This window comes from Pelophylax lessonae (genome assembly GCF_965119305.1).
Source record: "Pelophylax lessonae genome assembly, chromosome: 7".
NCBI classification, from domain to species: domain Eukaryota; kingdom Metazoa; phylum Chordata; class Amphibia; order Anura; family Ranidae; genus Pelophylax; species Pelophylax lessonae.
This window is the reverse complement of record NC_138774.1, coordinates 224,245,546-224,266,206: the sequence shown is the minus strand read 5'-3', so window position 1 is coordinate 224,266,206 and position 20,661 is coordinate 224,245,546. Positions and strand designations below refer to the sequence as shown.

General features: G+C 46.6%; 1 protein-coding gene across 1 annotated transcript in view; it reads left to right on the top strand.

The window, feature by feature from the left end:
• Positions 1–20,661, top strand: part of VSIG4 (V-set and immunoglobulin domain containing 4) — a gene marked incomplete at its 3' end in the record, with an annotated part of 110,216 nt that overhangs the window by 76,753 nt on the left and 12,802 nt on the right. Inside the window, exon 11 of the mRNA XM_082263275.1 lies at positions 7,762–7,893. Coding sequence (XP_082119401.1) covers positions 7,762–7,893 — 132 coding nt within the window. The remainder of the gene's footprint in view (positions 1–7,761; positions 7,894–20,661) is intronic.

The window sequence follows — 20,661 nt, the reverse complement described above, 5'->3', positions numbered from 1 at the left end:
GTTTCACATGCTGATATTCTGTTACTTCCACCTGTCTTCTAGAGGATTCTAGAAGTATAGTGGGAAGGGGGGCAGAACAGACAGCCTGAATATTTATGGGACTCCAGCCAATCTCTGGGGAGGTGTGCCCAGAAGGTGGAGAGAGCTCCTAAATTGTTTAAGGCCTGAGCAGCAAGTGCAGTGTTCCTGGGTCCAGTCCTGGTGCAGGATCCTAGAGGAAGTTGTGAGAAAAACACCAAGGTCCCAACTAGGCTTAGCCTGGGGGGCCTATTTGCAGTGCCATGTCTGGGAATCAAGTTAGGTCTGGAGAAGCTCACTAGAGAGAGCCAGGAGGAAGTTGGTGGGAAAGAGTCCAGCTGTCCTATGCTGGTGTGAGTCTACATCTCCCTCACTAGGAGGAGCCTGGTGGATATTGGCAGAAGGCAACCAACAATCCTGTGGTTGAGTGAGTAGCTGACCCCTTGTGCTGAAGAAAAGTGACTGTGTGTAGCTTTTAAGGGCTCTTTCACACGGGCGTTCCGTATGTCCGTTTTTCATCCCATCCGTTTGCGGATGAAAAACGGACATAATGTATCTCTATGTAAATACGAAAGCCATATGGACCAGATGACACAAGTGTCATCCGTGTCTGTTACAAAAAAAAAAAAAGGACATGATCAGGCAAAAAAAAAGGAACGCCCGTGTGAAAGAGCCCTTACTCTGGAAGGAGTACAGGTCACTAACAGCATAACAGATTATGTGGGACATCCAGTAGTTTGTGAAGTGAAGCCAGAAATTGAGGAGTCCTCAAGTTATCCAGTTTAAAGGTTTTAGGGTATCCCATGCTCCCTCTTCCTATGCCAGTTCATGGTTCCCTAAAAATAACCCCTAGACTGTTTTCTGAGCCAGTGGAAGAATTAGGGAAATGCTTTGTGCCTGGCTTTGTGTGCTTTAAAGGAGATGTACAGCCAAAGCTCGTTTGGTTGTTCATCTCCTATGGATCACAAGAGTGCAATTCATTTTGCACTCTTGTGACCCCGTTTTCAGCAGAGAGCAGTCTGAAGTCCGCTCTCTGCTGACGTCACAGATGTTGGTCCAGGCAACGCGTCATCGCGACAATGGAAGTCGGGATCTGCCAGGTGCCTGGACCAACACCTGGCTCAGCCTCTCAGCGAGCTGCTGAGAGGCTCTGCCGGCCGCTCCCCATCCCTCCACAGCTCAGCCCTCCAATGAGCAAGGAGGGGGCAGAGCAGAGAGCGGTGACTGACAGTCAGCAGCTCTCTGCTCGGGGAGCTGTCAAGACCGACCGATCGGCAGTGTTCGATTGCTCGGTTCTCAGTGCAGAGGTGCCGAGAGACAGATGTAGCATCGGACCGATGCTGCATCCATCTAGGCAAGTATCAATGGGTCACAAAAGAGAGACCCATACTTCTCTTTTAAGTGGGGAAATATCACTGTATTTGCCAGCTGCTCCTACGGGGCACATTCATTACGTGAAATAAAATACTGTAGATGCAAGTATATCTGGAATCAAAATGTGCAATACAGGTTTTAACACCTAACCAATGACTCCTCCTTTTGCTTTGATCAGGGCCGGATTAAGAGCATCATGGTCTTGGTGCTGAGGATTTTGAAGGGCCTTAAGGGCCGTGCCTTGGCATGCACCCAGAGGAGGAAGGGTGCAGCCATGCATGCCTAATTCAACATGGGATGCTGTCTCTGAAGCCCATAAACACATCCATGCATCGGCAACTGTCCGGCCTTCGCGCTGTGTGGGGAGGTTCTGAGGGAGCTGCCTGGGGAAGCGAGCATAGAAGCCAGACTTCTGTGTTTACAAGTGACAGAAGAGCGGTAACAGTGAATATGGCCAACCCGGGGCCTATATAAAGGTAGGGGCCTGGAGCTGCAGCTCCAATAGCCCCTACGTTAATCTGGCCCTGGCTTTGATACATAGAAAATCCAGTTACTGAAAACCCTGATATAGAATGTGAGATCACCATGTGGCAGGATGATATCCCAAGCAATATATTGATAAATGGAGTGTTCATAAATTCTACTATAACTTTATGCCTCATTCATTCTTATACATACTATATGAGCAAATGTTGGTGGACACCTGACTATCAAAGCTCTATGAGCTGGTTTGACATCCCATTCCAAAACCATGGACATTGATATGAGGTTATCCCTCTTTTTGTGGCTTTAACAGCCTGCATATTTCTGGGAAGGCTTTCCACAAGATTTTGGAGTGTATCTGTGGGAATTTGTGCCCTATTATGGGGTTGGGTTCTGATGATGTATGAGAAGACCTGGCTCACAATTGCCATTCTAATTTATCCCAAAGGTGTTCAGTAGAGTTGAGGTCAGGTACTGATGTTGGATGAGAAGACCTCATCCCAAAGGTGATCAGTAGGGGGTGAGGTCTGGCACTGATCTTGAATGAGAAAACCTGATCCCAAAGGTGTTAAGCAGTGTCAAGGTCTGGGCTCTATAAAGGCCACTCAAGTTCCTCCACACCAAACAGAGATGGCTTTGGACACAGCCATGCTGGAACAGAAAAGGGCCTTCCACAAACTGTTACCATAAAGTTGGTAGAGCACAAATATTTAACATATCTTTTTATGCTGCAGGAGAAGTACCCTTCATGGATTCCTTAACAGTTTGACAAGATGTCAAAATAAGTTTGGCCCTATAGACACTGTAGGTGTGATGGTCAGGTGTTTACCAACTTTAAGATGTATAGTATATACTGTATGTGACATTCTTTCAAAAGGTGGGCATTATTGGCAACCATTTTCTTAGCATGTGTTCTAGGAGCATCTACTCTGTCTTACATACTGCTGGTTCTTCCTGCTTGGTCTTATGTACAGAATCAACATTTTATTTTTTAGTTTTGGAGTGTAGAGGGATTCGAATGCTTGTCAGTTTTTATTGCTGTCTGTGCCTCCATTAGGGAGATTTGCCCTTTCTATTTGTCCCGTTTACCATTATTTATTTTGTTTATCATTAAAAGTGAAAGAAAAGGAAAATCTCAAATCCCCCCAAATCCCTAACTTTGGAGGGATTTCCTCTCACTTCATGTTTTGACTATGGGACTGGAAGTGAAGGAAAATTTCCCAATGGGGCACAGTGGCAAAAAAAAAAAATTCTGAAAAGGGTTATAATCCTCCCTTACCGTATCCCAAAATGAAAAAAAAAAAAAAAGCTTTTGCCTTTAGTGATACTTTAATGCTACTAAGTTCTACCTGGTGAATTGGAATGGTTGCCTTGCATTTTTCCTTGTCCACAATTTGATGATGGAGATATTACCTAATCAAAAAACAATACTTTTTCTGTGGAGGTAAGTCTTTAGGAGTGGGCGTTCATGGTCGGGATGCATTTGTAATGCCCACATGTGATGCTGAGCCCCTATGATTGAAACAAATGAAATCAATGAATGAAATGGGTGAGCCAGGGACAGTCAGGCTTAAGGCCCCTTTCACACATGCTGTCCGTTTCTCCGTTTTTCATCCACCCGTTGACAGATGAAAAACGGACATCAATGTATCTCTATGTAAAAACAGATGACAACGGATGATTATCCGTTACCATCCGTTTTCATCCGCTTCCGTCAATGTCCGTTTTTTTGAACGGATGAATGCCCTATTTTTCATCCGTCGAAAAAACGGATCGGACGAAAAATGGGTAACAACGGATGACAATGGATGAAAAATGGATGACAATGGATGAAAACAGATGAAAAACAGATAACCACTGATGAAAAATGGATGAAAAACGTATGGAAAACTGAACTGATGAACTGAACAGACCGTATGTGTGAAAGGGGCCTTAGAAGAAAGGGCTAGAGTATGCTGGATGTCCTTCATCCAGGAAATGAGATGAGATCTTACTAGCTGCAGTTTCTAATGCACATTGTGAGAAACGTACAGTGTGCAGTGAAATCAGAGTAATTAATTTTAGTACAAGGCAGGAGCATATACAATGGTGCAAGGAGGAGAAGGCTGCAGGTCAGCTTTAAAAGTAATATCCCAAGCTTTGCACCCCTCCTCCCTTTACGCCATGACATTTGTTATCTAAATATGAAAAAAAAAGGACACAACTTCATCAAACACTGCCATTTCTACAAAAAGAGTCTCTAGACTGATTAAACCAAAATGGCCTTAGCACTACTCTTTAGGCCACCACTACTCCTTAGGCCCCTTTCACAGAAAGGGTTTGATCAGGTCCGTCTGTCAGCTCTTCAGACGGACCTGATTGGGCGGTCCATTCACCCCTATGGACCAGCGGGTATAAACTGACTTGTCTGTGTACACCTGCCTACCTTTAGTCTGATCCAGTCTGCTAAAAGCAAACAGAAGGGGGGGGGGATCTGTCCGCCTCTGCCTAGGTGGATCAGATGGAGTCCATTTACTCTGCCCCATGTGAAGAACCCAATATCCTCAACGTCAAGCATGGTGGTGGAGGCATTGTGTGGCTTTCGCCAGGCAGGGACAAGAAACTGGTCTGGTGATGGAGGGGAGGCAAATATCGTCAGTTCTAGTGGAAAATCGGTTTCCTTCAACAAGAGACCTGAGACTGAGTTGGAGTCCACTGTCCAGCAGGACACAGTCCCCAATACAGCCAAAGTTACTGTACAATGTTTTAAAATCAAGAACCCTATGTCTTAGCAGGGCTCAGGAAAAGCTCAGATATAATGCATTAGAGAATCAATTGCAAGGGTTTACTGTTCACCAAATGGAATCAATTATTGGCAGGAACCAGATGTCCAAAGCTGGCTGAGTCTTTCCATAAATGACTGCAGTTGCAGCCAATGTGGCTCTACCAAGTATTAACTAGATAGAGGGTATTTAAAGTGGATCTTCACCCTCCCCTTTCCGCCATTTACCTTCTACCCCCCATTCTCTCACAGAATTGAATGGGGTTTTTTTTGAGGGGAGAATACCCTTTTTTGAGGACCCCTCCCTTTTCTTCTTGGTTTCTCTCCTAGGCGAGAATGCCCCCAATCTCCTGGGAAACAAATGCCATGTATCTCAGGAGGCCGCAGGGTACTCTCTGGAACACGCACCATGCTGAGTTATCAAGGGATGCCAGCTATTTCTTCGTGGCTTTTGCAGCTTCCCCCCTGATGATGTGTCAGGATACATGCGGGTCATTACAGGGCCCCAGCACAACCTAGAAGAAACAGCAACTGGCTCCCCCATTCCCTCATGACACGAGCATGATGGCGCAGAACTGGGGGTACTATGACGGAGCAGTGGATCTCCTGGGAACACCACTGGATCACCAGACGTGAGGTTTTTTTTTTTTTGTGCACAACCCAGCTGAAACTGTAAGAGTAGAGGGGGGAAAATGGTGGTGGGATTTGGGAAGGGGGGGGGAGTGAAGTTTCCAAGTAGCAAGGAAATGTCTTCTTTTGTATTTGAATAAAGGGTTAATACTTTTCATTTTATTTTATTGTTTTACATTTATACGTTTAAAAATTATATTTTATATTTCTTTTTACTGTTCATATATAAATTCTTTATTTTCCAAAGAGGCATTTAATACAAGGTGTACAAGGTGTACCAGTGACATCAGTGTCCTTGATTATTATGGGCTTTTGATAACTTTGTTTGAAGCCTTGCAGAGTGGATAAAGAGTGGTGGTGATGAGTCACTCTTCTAAGCCTGGATCTTTGCCTGCTGGCTGGAAATACAAATTGTTTATGAATGAATACACACACACCGGCCATAACATTCTGACCACTGAACTGGTAAAGTGAATAGCATTGATTAATCTCTACAATAGCACCTGAAAGTGGTTGGGATATTTCAGGCTATAAGTGAATACATTGGCCCTGAAGTTGGTGTGTTGAAAGCAGAAAAACGGATAAGCATAAGGATTTGAGCGACTTTGACATGGGCCAAATAGTAATGGCTAAACGGCTGGGTCAGAACAACTCCCAAACTGCAGCTCTTGTGGGATGTTTCCGGTCTGCAGTGGTCAGGACTGACCAAGAAAGGAAAATTGGCAAACAGTAGACAAGGTAATGGGGGGCCAGGGGCTAATAATGCATGTGGGGCATGAAGGCTGCCTTGTATAGTCTGATCCAATAGAAGAGCTACTGGAGCTCAAATTGGTAAAAAGTCTAACACTGGTTCTGATAGGATGGTGTCAGAACATGCAGTTCATGGCAGTTTGTTGTGTATAGGGTTGCATAGCTGCAGACCGGTCAGGGTGCCCATGCTGACTCGTGTCCACAACCACAAGAGCCCACTATGGACATTTGAGCATCAGAAATGGACCATGGAGCAATGGAAGAAGGTGGCCCGGTCTGATGAATGATATTTTTAGTTTACACCATGTGGATGGCTGGGTGCGTGTGCATCGCTTACTTGGGGAAGGATGCACTATAGAAAGAATGCAAGCAGGCAAAGGCAGTAACCTGCTTCTGACGGCTTGGTGCCAGATAACACAGCCTACCTTCAGAGGACTAGTGCAGTCCATGCCCTGACAGATCAGAGTTGTTTTAGTGGGAAAGGGGGACCTACTTAATATTAGGTGGGTGGTCATGTTATATCTGATCGGTGGTATATATATATATATATATATATATATCTACACACACACACACACACACACACACACACACATACACACACACACTATATTACCAAAAGTATTGGAATGCCTACCTTTACGCGCACATGAACTTTAATGGCAACCCAGTCTTAGTTTGTAGGGTTCAAAACTGTGTTGGCCCACCCTTTGCAGCTATAACAGCTTCAACTCCTTTGGGAAGGCTGTCTGCAAGGTTTAGGAGTGTGTCTATGGGAATGTTTGACAATTCTTCCAGAAGTGCATTTGTGAGGTCAGGCACTGATTTGGACCAGAAGGCCTGGCTCGCAGTCTCCGCTCTAATTCATCCCAAAGGTTTTCTATCAGATTGAGGTCAAGTTACTCCACCCAAAACTTGCTCATCCATCTCAATATACATATTCTCCCAATCTCCCATAGACACACTCCTAAACCTTGTGAGCAGCCTTCCCAGAAGAGTTGAATAGCTGCAAAGGGTTTGCCAACTCAATATTGAACCCTACGGACCAAGACTGGATTCCATTAAAGTTCACAGTGTTCCAACATGATAACGGCCCCCAAACACACCCACTGCCTTGCTAAGGAAGCTGAGGGTAAATGTCATGGACTGGCCAATCATGTCTCCAGACCTAAACCCTATTGAGCATCTGTGGAGCATTCTCAAATGGAAGGTGGAGGAGCGCAAGGTCTCTAACATCCACCAGCTCCGTAATGTTGTCATGGAGGAGTGGGAGAGGACTCCAGTGGCAACCTGTGAAGCTCTGGTGAACTCCATGCCCAAGAGGGTTAAGGCAGTGCTGGAAAATAATGGTGGCCACACAAAATATTGACACTTTGGGCCCAATTTGGACATTGTCACTTAGGGGTGTATTCACCTTTGTTGCCAGCAGTTTAGACATTAATGACTGTGTGTTGAGTTATTTTGAGGGGACAGCAAATGTACACTGTTATACAAGCTGTACACTCACTACTTTACATTGTAGCAAAGTGTAATTTCTTCAGTGTTGTCCCATGAAAAGATATAATAAAATATTTACAAAAATGTAAGGGGTGTACTCACTTTTGGGAGATACTGTATATGTATATATATTTTATTTTAATTTTTATTTTTTTTTGCTAATGACTGTTTGCAGTCCTATTACTTCCTGCATTATGCATTTACATATTGCCTTGTTCATATGTTACTTTTTTTTTTTTACACAATAGGAGCCTCCAGTAAAGATGATTCAGCCATTTCCAGGACAAAACAACCCAAGAAGTTCCATTCAAGCTCAGTTCCCGCATACCCATTTACCACTCAGGTTCTGCACAATAACCCACCTTTAATGGCTTCAGCTGGTAAGTTGAAGAAAGACATTACCAGTGTATTAGATTTTTATTAGGATAACTGTGTTGCAAAGACAGTGTGTTTTTAAAGCTGAACTCCAGGCAACCCCCCTAAACACACACATGAAATATATATGGGAGCCATTTTACCTGTCCATCCAGTCCAGATTTATACAGCTCTGCCACTCAGCACAGTCAGATGGATGACACTACTTTCACCAGTGCTGTATCTTAGCCTAGGCCAACAAGGCCCAGGACTAGGGCAGCACTTTGCAGGGGGGCAGCAAAAAAGCTGCACCAGGCACAAGAAAAAAACAGCCTCCTCCCGCCTCCCCCACTAAAAAGAGTGCCTGACGGCTTGCATTACACACTTTTAGTATAGTGCCAGTCTTATAGAGCAAATTGGCCGGAGGGCAGGTTCCAGGAGGCAAATCAGTCTGACACCACCATAAAGCGGTCACACTGCTACCTCCTGGTATGGTATGGTATGGTATGGTATGGTATGATGATGGGAACTGATGAGGCTACCCTGATGGGCACTGATAGACTGGGGTTGTGGTCTGTGGTTTACAGATGACAGGGCAGGTCATAAACAGGAAGAGGTGTGGCCTTTACAGGAAGGGGTGCGTCATATTTAAATTAGAGGGTGCACAGGTTTAGTCAGGCCTAGGGCAGCACAAAACCTAAATACACCACTGACTTTCACTGTTAGAGTTATAGACTGTAGAAGGAATTTAGGGGATGTCCTCTCTCCACTCCTAGCCTGCTGACTGGAGGATGAAAGAGCAGCAGCAGAAGGATAGCTGATGAGGTCATTCCTCTGCTTATTCTGCGCTAACCACTTACGGACCGCCCACCTTAGATATACTTCTACAGAGGGGGCGCTCTGCACCAGATCACGTTACTAGTATGTGATCCAATACTTCCGGGTCTGGGGCAGTCTGCATATGTAAACAAGGCAGAGCGCCGTTCTGTCAGTATGAAAGATATGGATCCTGTGTTCCTGCACAGCAGGGGCATCGATCCATGCCTTCCACTAGTATAAGCACCTCCCCCACAGTAAGAAAACAAAAGCTAGGCACACAGTTAACCCTTTGATTGCCCCTGAGGTTAACCCCTTCCCAGCCAGTCATTAGTACAGTGACAGTGCATATTTTTAGCACTGATCACTGTATTAGTGTCACTGGTCCCCAAAAAGTGTCAGTTAGTGTCCAGACTGTCTGCCGAAATATTGCAGTCCCGCTATAAGTCACTGATTGCCGCCATTACTAGTAAAAAAAAAATAAAAATAAAAGATAAGTAAATAAAAATATACCAAAGTTTGTAGATGCTATAACTTTTGCAAACCAATCGATATGTATGTATCATGTAGCAGAATACATATTGACCTAAATTGATAAAGAAATACATTTTTTTTTCAATTTCTTTATTGCATATGTTTTATAGCAGGAAGTAAAAAAAAAAAAAAAAAAAAGTTTTTTTTTCTTCAAAATTGTCTGTCTTTTTTTGTTTAAAGCACAAAAAATAAAAACCCAGAGGTGATCAAATATAGGGATGATCGAACGGTTCGGGTCGACCATCGGTTCGACCCGAACATTGGATGTTCGATATTCGGCCGAATACCGAACTTTTTGCGGCAAAAGTTCGGTATTCGGCCACCAGAACCGCCCAAAATGCACTGGGACAGGAACTGGGCTTTAAAAGCCCGTGATTGGCCCAGAAACGTCTGCAAAAGCCAATGAGGGGGGAGGAGTCTCCTAGGAACGTGATTGGAGTGACTACGGGGACCAGAGGCCAATCAGGAGTGAATACGCCCCACACTATATAAGATGGCCCCGCCTAACCCCTAGCACAGTTATCCAGAGCCTGTTGAAGAGAGTTGAAGCAGTTCTGTCTGACTCCTGCTTGCTACACTACATTTCCTACATATCGAGTGGTTCTAAAGCTCCATATAGCAGAATTGTATTTAGCTTACAGCCAGTGTAGTTAGATACAGCGATTGTGCTGGTTCTTAGAGTTAAAAAAAAAAACAAAAAAAAAACTTAAGGGACAGTGTCAGTCTTCTGCTGTATGGAGCTTTCTATTTAGTGGAAAGGGATATCTAGTGTAGTTAGGGAACTTTGTACTACATTAGTTAGATTTGAAAATTTAGTTTCTGTAGGGAAAGTGTGAGGGTTCTGTTTAGTGAGCACGTGGCACAGTGCTGCTCTATCACAGCAGGTATACGTGCTTGCTAGGCAGCAAAATACAGTGACAACTTAACGCCTGTTGTTCAAAGCGTTAGGTGCACTGTACAAAAGCCTTTGCAACTGTGCGTGACACGCAACTGCTGTGCTGTATCCAGCGACAACTGTGGGTCGCATAGCAGTGTGCGTTTTTCACCGCACACAGTTGCCAACGCATCAGTGACAACCTAACGCCTGTTGTTCAAAGCGTTAGGTCCACTGTGCAAAAGGCTTTGCTACTGTGCGTGAACCGCAACTGCTGTGCTGTATCCAGCGACAACTGTGGGTCGCATAGCAGTGTGCGTTTTTCACCGCACACAGTTGCCAACGCATCAGTGACAACTTAACGCCTGTTGTTCAAAGCGTTAGGTGCACTGTACAAAAGCCTTTGCAACTGTGCGTGACACGCAACTGCTGTGCTGTATCCAGCGACAACTGTGGGTCGCATAGCAGTGTGCGTTTTTCACCGCACACAGTTGCCAACGCATCATTGAGAAATATGCCTGGTAGACCAAGAAAAGGCATACGTGGCCCTGCTGCGGAAAGGGGCACAGCTTCTAGGGTGTCTAGAGGCAGGGGTGGACGTGGTGGTCAGTCCTCAGCCAGGCCACCATTTGGATTGTTCTCCGGCAGTGGCCAAGCTATACGTCCACAGTATGTACAGGAGGTGGTGGACTATATGAACAAACCCTCATCATCGGCATCATCTGCAACTACAGTGACCCAGGCAGAGAAAAGTGGTCAGTCTTCTGCAGTTGTCAGAACAAATACAGATGAGTCCATGTCCACCTCATGTCCTCCCTTAGACCCAATTTCAGACATGGCAGAGGAGTCAGCTGAGCTGTTTGACCACAGTGTCGGCCATCTACTCCAGCCTGATGCTCAGTCCTTTATGGAGTCTGATGTTGGGTCTGAGTTTGAGGAGGAGGCAGAGCAAACAAGAGGGGAGAGCAGACGGCCCGCTCCATCTAAGGCTGCACCTGTTGTCTCCCAGGCCAGGCCTGATGCTCAGTCTTTGATAGAATCAGATGTTGGGTCTGAGTTTGAGGAGGAGGCAGAGCAAACAAGAGGGGAGAGCAGACGGCCCGCTCCATCTAAGGCCGCACCTGTTGTCTCCCAGGCCAGGCCTGATGCTCAGTCTTTGATGGAGTCAGATGTTGGGTCTGAGGTTGAGGAGGAGGCAGAGCAAGCAAGAGGGGAGAGCAGACGGCCTACTCCATCTAAGGCCGCACCTGTTGTCTCCCGGGCCACTATACACACCTCATCTTGCTGGGCCTTTTTTGAGACATCCCATGCAGATAAAACAGTTGCGATCTGCAAGATTTGTAAGAAGGGTATAAAACGTGGCAAAAATGTCAACCACCTGGGTACAAGCTGCCTAAACAGGCATTTGACAACCCACCACTCGGCCCGTTGGCAGGAGCATTTAAAGAACCCACAAAAGGGCCAAAGATTGGTCAGTCGGCCTCCTAGTTCTCCTCGCGCTCCTCCTCATGCTCCATCTGCTCCACCTGCTCCACCTGCACATCAGTCTGTTCCTGGCCCTGCTATAGTCACTCGTCACCTGTTGGCAGCCTCCACTGGCAGGGATGATGATATAGCAGGCAGTGTCGCATCTACCTCCAGCACACCACCAGCTGTATCATCTAGACGCCAAATTTAGATTCCACACATGCTGGAACGAAAAAAAATGTATACTCCCCGCCACCCACATGCCCAGCGTCTAAACAGTAGTTTGGCTAAACTACTGGCTCTGCAACTATTACCATTTAACCTGGTAGAGTCTGCTCCCTTCCGTGACTTCGCAAAATGTGCAGTTCCACAGTGGCAGGTGCCAAGTCGGCATTACTTTTCCCGTAAGGCCCTGCCATCCCTATACCAACATGTGGAAGGCAATGTAGTGTCATCCCTGGCCAAGTCAGTCAGCCGTAAGATACACTTGACGGCTGACACTTGGTCAAGCAAACATGGGCAGGGACGGTACATTTCTGTCACTGCTCACTGGGTGACACTGCTTGCCAGTGGAAGGGATTGTAGCCAGGGCACGGTGCTGCAGCCAGTGTTGCCCCCACGTCTGCAAACAGCTGGTGGTGTCGCTGATCCGGGTAGATCGATCACTTCTACCCCCTCCTGCTCCTCCTCCTCTACCTCCTCCATGCCCTCCTCTGCAGAATGGTCCTTTGAATATGATGAGATACCACGTAAATGTTCAAAGGGCTATACTATGTCTCAGGCCAAAAGGTGTCACGCAGTGCTGCAGCTTGTGTGTCTAGGGGACAGGCAGCACACTGCCCCTCAGATTCTTGGGGCTCTGCAGGCACAGGCCCAGAGGTGGTTGACACCACGCCAGCTGCAGCCAGGGATGGTGGTTACTGATAATGGGTCAAACCTCCTGGCCGCCCTTCGTCAGGGAAAGTTAACCCATGTGCCATGCCTGGCGCATGTCCTGAATCTCGTGGTACAGCGGTTTTTGAACTCGTACCCGGGAATGCAGGATGTGCTAAGGATGGCAAGAAGGGTGTGCAGTCACTTCAGGCGGTCGTACAGTGCCACTGCACGTTTGGCCGAAGTGCAGCGCAAGTTTCACCTGCCGGTACACCGCCTCATCTGTGACATGCCCACCCGCTGGAACTCCACCTTGGCTATGCTGCAGCGCCTGTACACGCAGCAGAGGGCCCTCAATGAATACCTATGCGAGTACGGCACCAGCACTGGCTCTGCGCGCCTGGGCTTCTTTTCACCACGGCAGTGGCTTTTGATTAAGGATGCATGCGCTGTCCTCTCGCCATTTGAGGAGGCCACAAGGATGGTCAGCCGGGACAGCGCATGCATCAGTGACACCCTACCGGTACTGTTTTTGTTGGAGCACACTCTGCGTGGCATTATGGACAGGGCACTGGAGGCAGAGCAGCAGGAGGAAGAGGAGGACTTCCTTGCCTCTCAAGGCCCCCTTTATCCTGAGAATCCTGACCCCATTATGCCTAGCTCCCAGAGGCCCGAGCAGGATCCAGGGGTGGAAGAGGAGGAGGAGGACGATTCTGCGGGAACTTTTGCAGGGTTTGAGGAGGAGGAGGAGGAAGACATGCGGCAATCTGCAAGGCCTAGTTTGACTCCCTCGGGACACTTTGGAGTAGTACGTGGCTGGGAGGAGGAGGAGCCCGTTGAAGATAATGTCGTTATGAGTGACCCCGAGGAGTCAGCTTCTCAGGCCTTCGCTAATTTGCGACGCATGGGAAACATCATGCTCCAGAGCCTGCGAAAGGACCCCAGAATCAAGGCCATTAAAGAGACTAACCACTATTGGTTGGCCACCCTACTTGACCCCCGGCACAAGTGTAAAGTCTCGGAGCTTTTCCCATCCACCCATAGAGTCCACAGGATCAAATCCCTTGAGGACAGTCTCAAGAGGAATCTGGTGAACATGTTCCCCGACTCCCGTAGGGTGCAGGGGCGGGGACAACCTACCATGGATTCTACTGGTGGTCACGAGAGGAGCGTTGGAGAAGGCGTGCGGTTGACGGATGCCTTTCAGTCTTTTTTTAGTCCTCACCGCCCAGGCCTCTCAGCTGCCACATCGCATCGACAGCGTCTGCATCACATGGTGGACGATTACGTGAGGGCACAAAGTGACACAGAGGGCTTTTCATGTGACGAATCCGATCCACTGGCATACTGGGTCTTAAGATTAGACCACTGGCCAGAACTGGCCCAGTATGCCATGGAGTTGTTGGCCTGCCCTGCTTCCAGTGTCCTATCGGAACGGGCATTCAGCGCAGCAGGAGGATTCGTCACAGACCATCGAACTAGACTCTCCACCGACTCAGTCGACCGTTTGACATTCATTAAGATGAATCAGTCGTGGATATCAAGCTTTGATGCACCTGATGCAGACCTTGTAGACTAGGCTATCGTTGTGATGTGGCAGTTGAGCCTCAGTTTAAGCCTGGACCATGGTGCCACCCTCAAACCCTCCTCTCATTCTCTTTACGTTCACAGAACCTCATTTTGGTTATGACAAAAACGACAATGTTTGCGCACCTGTTCCACAGGTGCACACCTTTACAATTTTTGGGCCTCCTTCAACACCAGCTCTTTGGGGTTAAGGTGGGGAGGCTATGCTAAAACAAAAATGACAATGTTTGCGCACCTGTTCCACAGGTGCACACCTTTACAATTTTTGGGCCTCCTTCAACACCAGCTCTTTGGGGTTAAGGTGGGGAGGCTATGCTAAAACAAAAACGACAATGTTTGCGCACCTGTTCCACAGGTGCACACCTTTACAATTTTTGGGCCTCCTTCAACACCAGCTCTTTGGGGTTAAGGTGGGGAGGCTATGCTAAAACAAAAACGACAATGTTTGCGCACCTGTTCCACAGATGCACACCTTTACAATTTTTGGGCCTCCTTCAACACCAGCTCTTTGGGGTTAAGGTGGGGAGGCTATACTAAAACAAAAACGACAATGTTTGCGCACCTGTTCCACAGGTGCACACCTTTACAATTTTTGGGCCTCCTTCAACACCAGCTCTTTGGGGTTAAGGTGGGGAGGCTATGCTAAAACAAAAACGACAATGTTTGCGCACCTGTTCCACAGGTGCACACCTTTACAATTTTTGGGCCTCCTTCAACACCAGCTCTTTGGGGTTAAGGTGGGGAGGCTATACTAAAACAAAAACGACAATGTTTGCGCACCTGTTCCACAGGTGCACACCTTTACAATTTTTGGGCCTCCTTCAACACCAGCTCTTTGGGGTTAAGGTGGGGAGGCTATGCTAAAACAAAAACGACAATGTTTGCGCACCTGTTCCACAGGTGCACACCTTTACAATTTTTGGGCCTCCTTCAACACCAGCTCTTTGGGGTTAATGTGGGGAGGCTATGCTAAAACAAAAACTACAATGTTTGCGCACCTGTTCCACAGGTGCACACCTTTACAATTTTTGGGCCTCCTTCAACGCCAGCTCTTTGGGGTTAAGGTGGGGAGGCTATGCTAAAACAAAAACTACAATGTTTGCGCACCTGTTCCACAGGTGCACACCTTTACAATTTTTGGGCCTCCTTCAACACCAGCTCTTTGGGGTTAAGGTGGGGAGGCTATGCTAAACAAAAACTACCATGTTTGCGAACCTGTTCCACAGGTGCACACCTTTACAATTTTTGGGCCTCCTTCAAAGCCAGCTCTTTGGGGTTATGGTGGGGAGGCTCCGCCAACACCAAAACTACCATGTTTGCGCACCTGTTCCACAGGTGCACACCTTCATAATTTTTACGCCTTCTTCAACACCAGCTCTTTGGGCTTACAGTGGTATGGCTCCGCCAACACCCAAACAACAATTTTTGCGCACCTGTCACACAGATGCATATCATTGTAATTTTTTTCCTTACAAAGGCAATTATTGCTTTCATTACCAGCACTTTCATAGGGATATAGTGTCAAGGCATCGTCCGCACCACCAAATGCCCAATTTTTAAGCATCCTTTACTTCTATTCAAAGTCAAGAGACAACAGTATTCATCCAAAACATCTCTAATCTTGTTCACTCTGCACTACATTGTGGCCCCTACCCCTAACCCTCAATGTATCCGTGCATATATGTCTGTTTCTTGTGAGATTTCAAGTTAAAGTGCACCAAACACCATTTTACATGAAATAAAGTGCAATTACATACATCTTTGGACTTCTTGAAACATTTGGTAATAAAAGCCCCATTGTGGAAATACACCCGTTAATTATATGCACATTTAAAGAGACAGCACCTTTTTCCAAAAAAACCTCTAATCTTGTTCCCAGTGCACTGCATTATGTCCCCATCATACACATTGGCTGAGCCGTTGATTAGGAGCAAAAGAAAGGTGCGGTTAAGCAAAAAAGTCATTTTTGAAGGTTTGGTATGCTGTAATTCTGGTTCTGGACATGCTACAGAGCTGAAACTTCACAGGTACACCTTTTAGACCCCCCAGACACTAAATCCAAAGAAATCTCTTTTTTTTTTTTTTTTTTTAATTTTTTCAATAATTGGCTATCTATCAAAAACGACAATTTTTAAGAACTTTTTTTTGTGTGATTAATAGTCCCTGGGGCATGACCCAGAACCCTAGGCACTTTTTAGGGGCATTTATTGGGTTTTAGGGCTTAAAAATGGTGTTTTTTGATTACAGAAGTTCGGGTCCCATTGATTTCAATGGGGTTCTGAAATCCGAACCGAACTTTCGTGAAGTTCGGGTGTTCTGGTCGAACCGAACTTTTCAAAAGTTCGATCATCCCTAATCAAATACAGCCAAAAGAAAGTTCTATTTGTGGGGAAAAAAGGACATCATTTCGGGTACAGCATCGCACGACTACGCAATTGTCACGCAAAGTAACGCAGTGCCGTATCGGAAAAAAATGGCCTGGTCATGAAGGGGGTAAATCTTCCGCAGGTAGTGGCTAATAACATGTTCCTAGCATGCAGCACACGTGATTGGCTCCCAGTCCTACTCCTCCATCTTCCAGCCAGAGCTCTGCTGTATAGAAAATTTCAAGATCAAATTCAGGAGCTTGCACTAGTTTTATAAAAAAAAAAAAAAAAAAGATTATATCTGCAATTTTTGCTAGAAAATTATTTAGAACCCCCAAGCATGATCTATATTTTTTTTGCAGAGGCCCTAGAGAATAAAATGGTGGGTGCTGCAATTTTTTCACAGGGTATTTACCAGAGCAAAAAGTGCTAAACTTCAATATCATAAAGTGATAAGTGCCTAATCAATGTGAGAATTAACCTCCCTGGCGGTCTGATTATGTCCGGATTTCTGTGCTAAAAGCGGTACATTGTTTTGCATAGAAATTTGTTGTTTTACATTTTAAAACTCACCTTCCCCTACGATCTCCCGCCATCCTCCCCCGCCGTCCTCCTGCTGTGTGCTCGGCAGATGCCAAAACATGCCTTCTGGTTCCCTTCCCTGCGATCCCCGCCGTCCTCCTGCTGTGTGCTCGGCAGATGCCAAAACATGCCTTCTGGTTCCCTTCCCTGCGATCCCCGCCGTCGTCCTGCTGTGTGCTCGGCAGATGCCAAAACATGCCTTCTGGTTCCCTTCCCTGCGATCCCCGCCGTCCTCCTGCTGTGTGCTCGGCAGATGCCAAAACATGCCTTCTGGTTCCCTTCCCTGCGATCCCTGCCGTCCTCCTGCTGTGTGCTCGGCAGATGCCAAAACATGCCTTCTGGTTCCCTTCCCTGCGATCCCCGCCGTCCTCCTGCTGTGTGCTCGGCAGATGCCAAAACATGCCTTCTGGTTCCCTTCCCTGCGATCCCCGCCGTCCTCCTGCTGTGTGCTCGGCAGATGCCAAAACATGCCTTCTGGTTCCCTTCCCTGCGATCCCCGCCGTCCTCCTGCTGTGTGCTCGGCAGATGCCAAAACATGCCTTCTGGTTCCCTTCCCTGCGATCCCTGCCGTCCTCCTGCTGTGTGCTCGGCAGATGCCAAAACATGCCTTCTGGTTCCCTTCCCTGCGATCCCCGCCGTCCTCCCGCTGTGTGCTCGGCAGATGCCGACACCTGTCTTCTGGTTCCCTTCCCTGCGAGCGTTGCGACGCAGGGGGGTGGAATCGGCGGCAAATTCAAATGTATAAATTCAGTAAATGACATGATACAAAGCTGTGATCCTAACAGATTAAACTGTATCATGCCATTTCACCACAGGATTTCACCTGGTGACTTTTCCAGTGCCCTGCCTGTGCTTTTCCAGTTCTTTGTGCCTGGAAAATAGAGAACGACCATGGCGTTCAGAAAGCGTTTTTGCGCAAAAGCGCTTTTAGACGAACTGGAAAATGGCGACAGTGAAACTGAGTTACTTGAAGAACTGAGTGATAGCGATTCGTGGGAAAATTTGTCATCAGGTACGGAAAGTGACGACAGCGACGATTCTGATGTCTCTTTCTGGCACATCGCTTGGAAATTCTGAAGAATCAGTTGATATCCTTCCCAAACTCCACAAGCTATGTGCCAGAAAGAGACATCAAAATTGACGCTGTCGTCACTTTCCCTATCGGATGAAGAATTTTCCCACTAATCGCTATCGCTCAGTTCTTCAAGTAACTCAGTTTCGCTGTCGCCGTTTTCCAGTTCGTCTAAAAGCGCTTTTGCGCAAAAACGCTTTTTGATCGCCATGGTCGTTCTCTATTTTCCAGGCACAAAGCACTGGAAAAGCACAGGCAGGGCACTGGAAAAGTCACCAGGTACAATCCTGTGGTGAAATGGCATGATACAGTGTAATCCGTTAGGATCACAGCTTTGTATCATGTCATTTGTGTATTTACACTTTTGAATTTGCCGCCGGTTCCATCCCCCTGCGTCGCAACGCTCGCAGGGAAGGGAACCGGAAGGCAAATGCCGGCAATCAGCCATGCACAGAGCGGGGAGAGACTGTGATGAGGACGGGGAGGACGGCGGGGGATCGCAGGGAAGGTGAGTAACGTTCTGGGGTAATCCCGAGTGTGGTTCGGGGTTACCGCTTTTGATACTGAAAGTTAACTCCGAGCCACACTCGGGCATACCACCAGGGGGGGTTAAATAGTAATATTAAATAAAAAAGTGCACAGTGCTGATTTCATAGATAAATAAATGAAATATACATAGCTTAGTCAGCCTGGGACAGGCTGAAGAGAGGGTTAATTATAGAGGTCAGGTACTTCCCTTGCAGATCTGCTTATTAAGCACCTGGTCTAAAAGTTTGAGTGGTGCTGTATGGGGTGCTGTGCTGTGCTGGGCTGGGAGCTGTGTGAGGAGCTGCTTGCTAGGAATGAAGATACCAGCACGCTGAGAGGGAAGCGCCATTGTTATCTGTGACCTGTGTTGGGTGAGCCAAGCCTTATGACAGACTGTAGCTCTGTTTAGAGCTGTTTAAAAGTTGCCTTTAAAGCCTGCTTGCTGCAAAGACTGTGCGTTACCCTGCTGTGGAATATTATTTCAAGACATCCCTGTCATTTTCTGTTTGTCTTGCTGAAAAAAAGCACATTTAACCACTTTACCACCGGAGCATTTTGCTGTCTTACGTCTGGGCCGCTTTTTGCGATTCGGCGCTGTGCGACTTTAACTGACAATTGCGCGGTCATGCGACGCCGTACCCAAACGAAATTTACGTCCTTTCTTTCCCACAAACAGAGCTTTCTTTTGGTGGTATTTGATCACCTGTGCGATTTTTACTTTTTGCGCTATAAACAAAAAAAGAGCGTTTATTTTGAAAAAATAACAATATTTTTAACATTTTTTTATATGAAATTCCCCCCAAAAAAGATGTAGAAACCAATTTCTTTTTAAATTTTTGGCCAATTTGTTTTCTGCTACCCATGTTTGGTAAAAAAAATCACAATAAGCGTATTTTGATTGGTTTGCGCAAAAGTTATTGCGTTTACTAACAAAGGGAAAGATTTCTGTCATTTTTGGTGGTTTTTTTTTTTTTTAACGAGTAATGGCGGCGATCTGCGTTTTTTTTTTTTTTTTTTTTTTTTTTGCGGGACTGCGACATTGCGGCGGACAGATCGGACCCTTGACTGACATTTTTGACACTTTTGGGGGTACCAGTGACATTACTGCAGTAATCAGTGCTATATATATGCACTGTTACTGTAAAAATGACACTGGCAGGGAAGGGGTTAATTTTATTGGAGAGGGAGGGGTTACTGTATGCCTGTGCTTACTGACGTGTGGGGGGGGGGGGAGGTGACTGTGTGAGACAGGGACAGATTGGATGTCCAGCTATTCTGAATACTCCGATCTGTCACTCCCTGTCACTGAGGAGATCCGCCCGCTCTGTTTACACAAGCGGGCGGATCTCCAAACTGGATTCCCCGACGATCGGGGCAGAGCAGCGGCGATCGCCGCTGCTCCTCCCCTGGCCCGACTCCCGCTGTGAATGAAAACAGCGGGAGCGCGCCTCCGGCGGCGCGCGAGCGCCGCCTACAGGGGGAGGAGCCTGGCGACGTAGGTCTACGTCGTCAGACGGGAACGAGCCACTTTGCCGCAGTAGTACTCCGGTACATAGCGGTAAAGTGGTTAATTTCACTGGACTGTCTCTGAGCCGGCTGTTCACCCCTCTGATCCCGTACAATATATATGATATATAATCATCACACAGTATTTTTGAGCTTGTTAACACAAACCAGTGTACTACAATTGGCTAGCATAGTTTGCACATTTAATTCAAGAAATGTATGTGTGGTCTTCATATACAGTATGATGATCACACACATTTAAGGTATATATATATTTTATTTATCTATGAAATCAGCACTGTGCACTTTTTTATTTAACCACTTAAGCCCCGGAAGATTTTACCCCCTTCCTGACCAGGGGGTTTTTTGGGATTTTTTTATTTTTTTTTTACTTCGTGACTTTAACGGACAATTGCGTGGTCGTGCGACGCTGTACCTAAACGAATTTGACGTCCTTTTTTTTTCCCACAAACAGAGCTTTCTTTTGGTGGTATTTGATCACCTGTGCGATTTTCTTTTTTTGATCACGCACTATAAACAACAAAAGAGCGTCAATTTTGCAAAAATAACAATATTTTTCACATTTTGT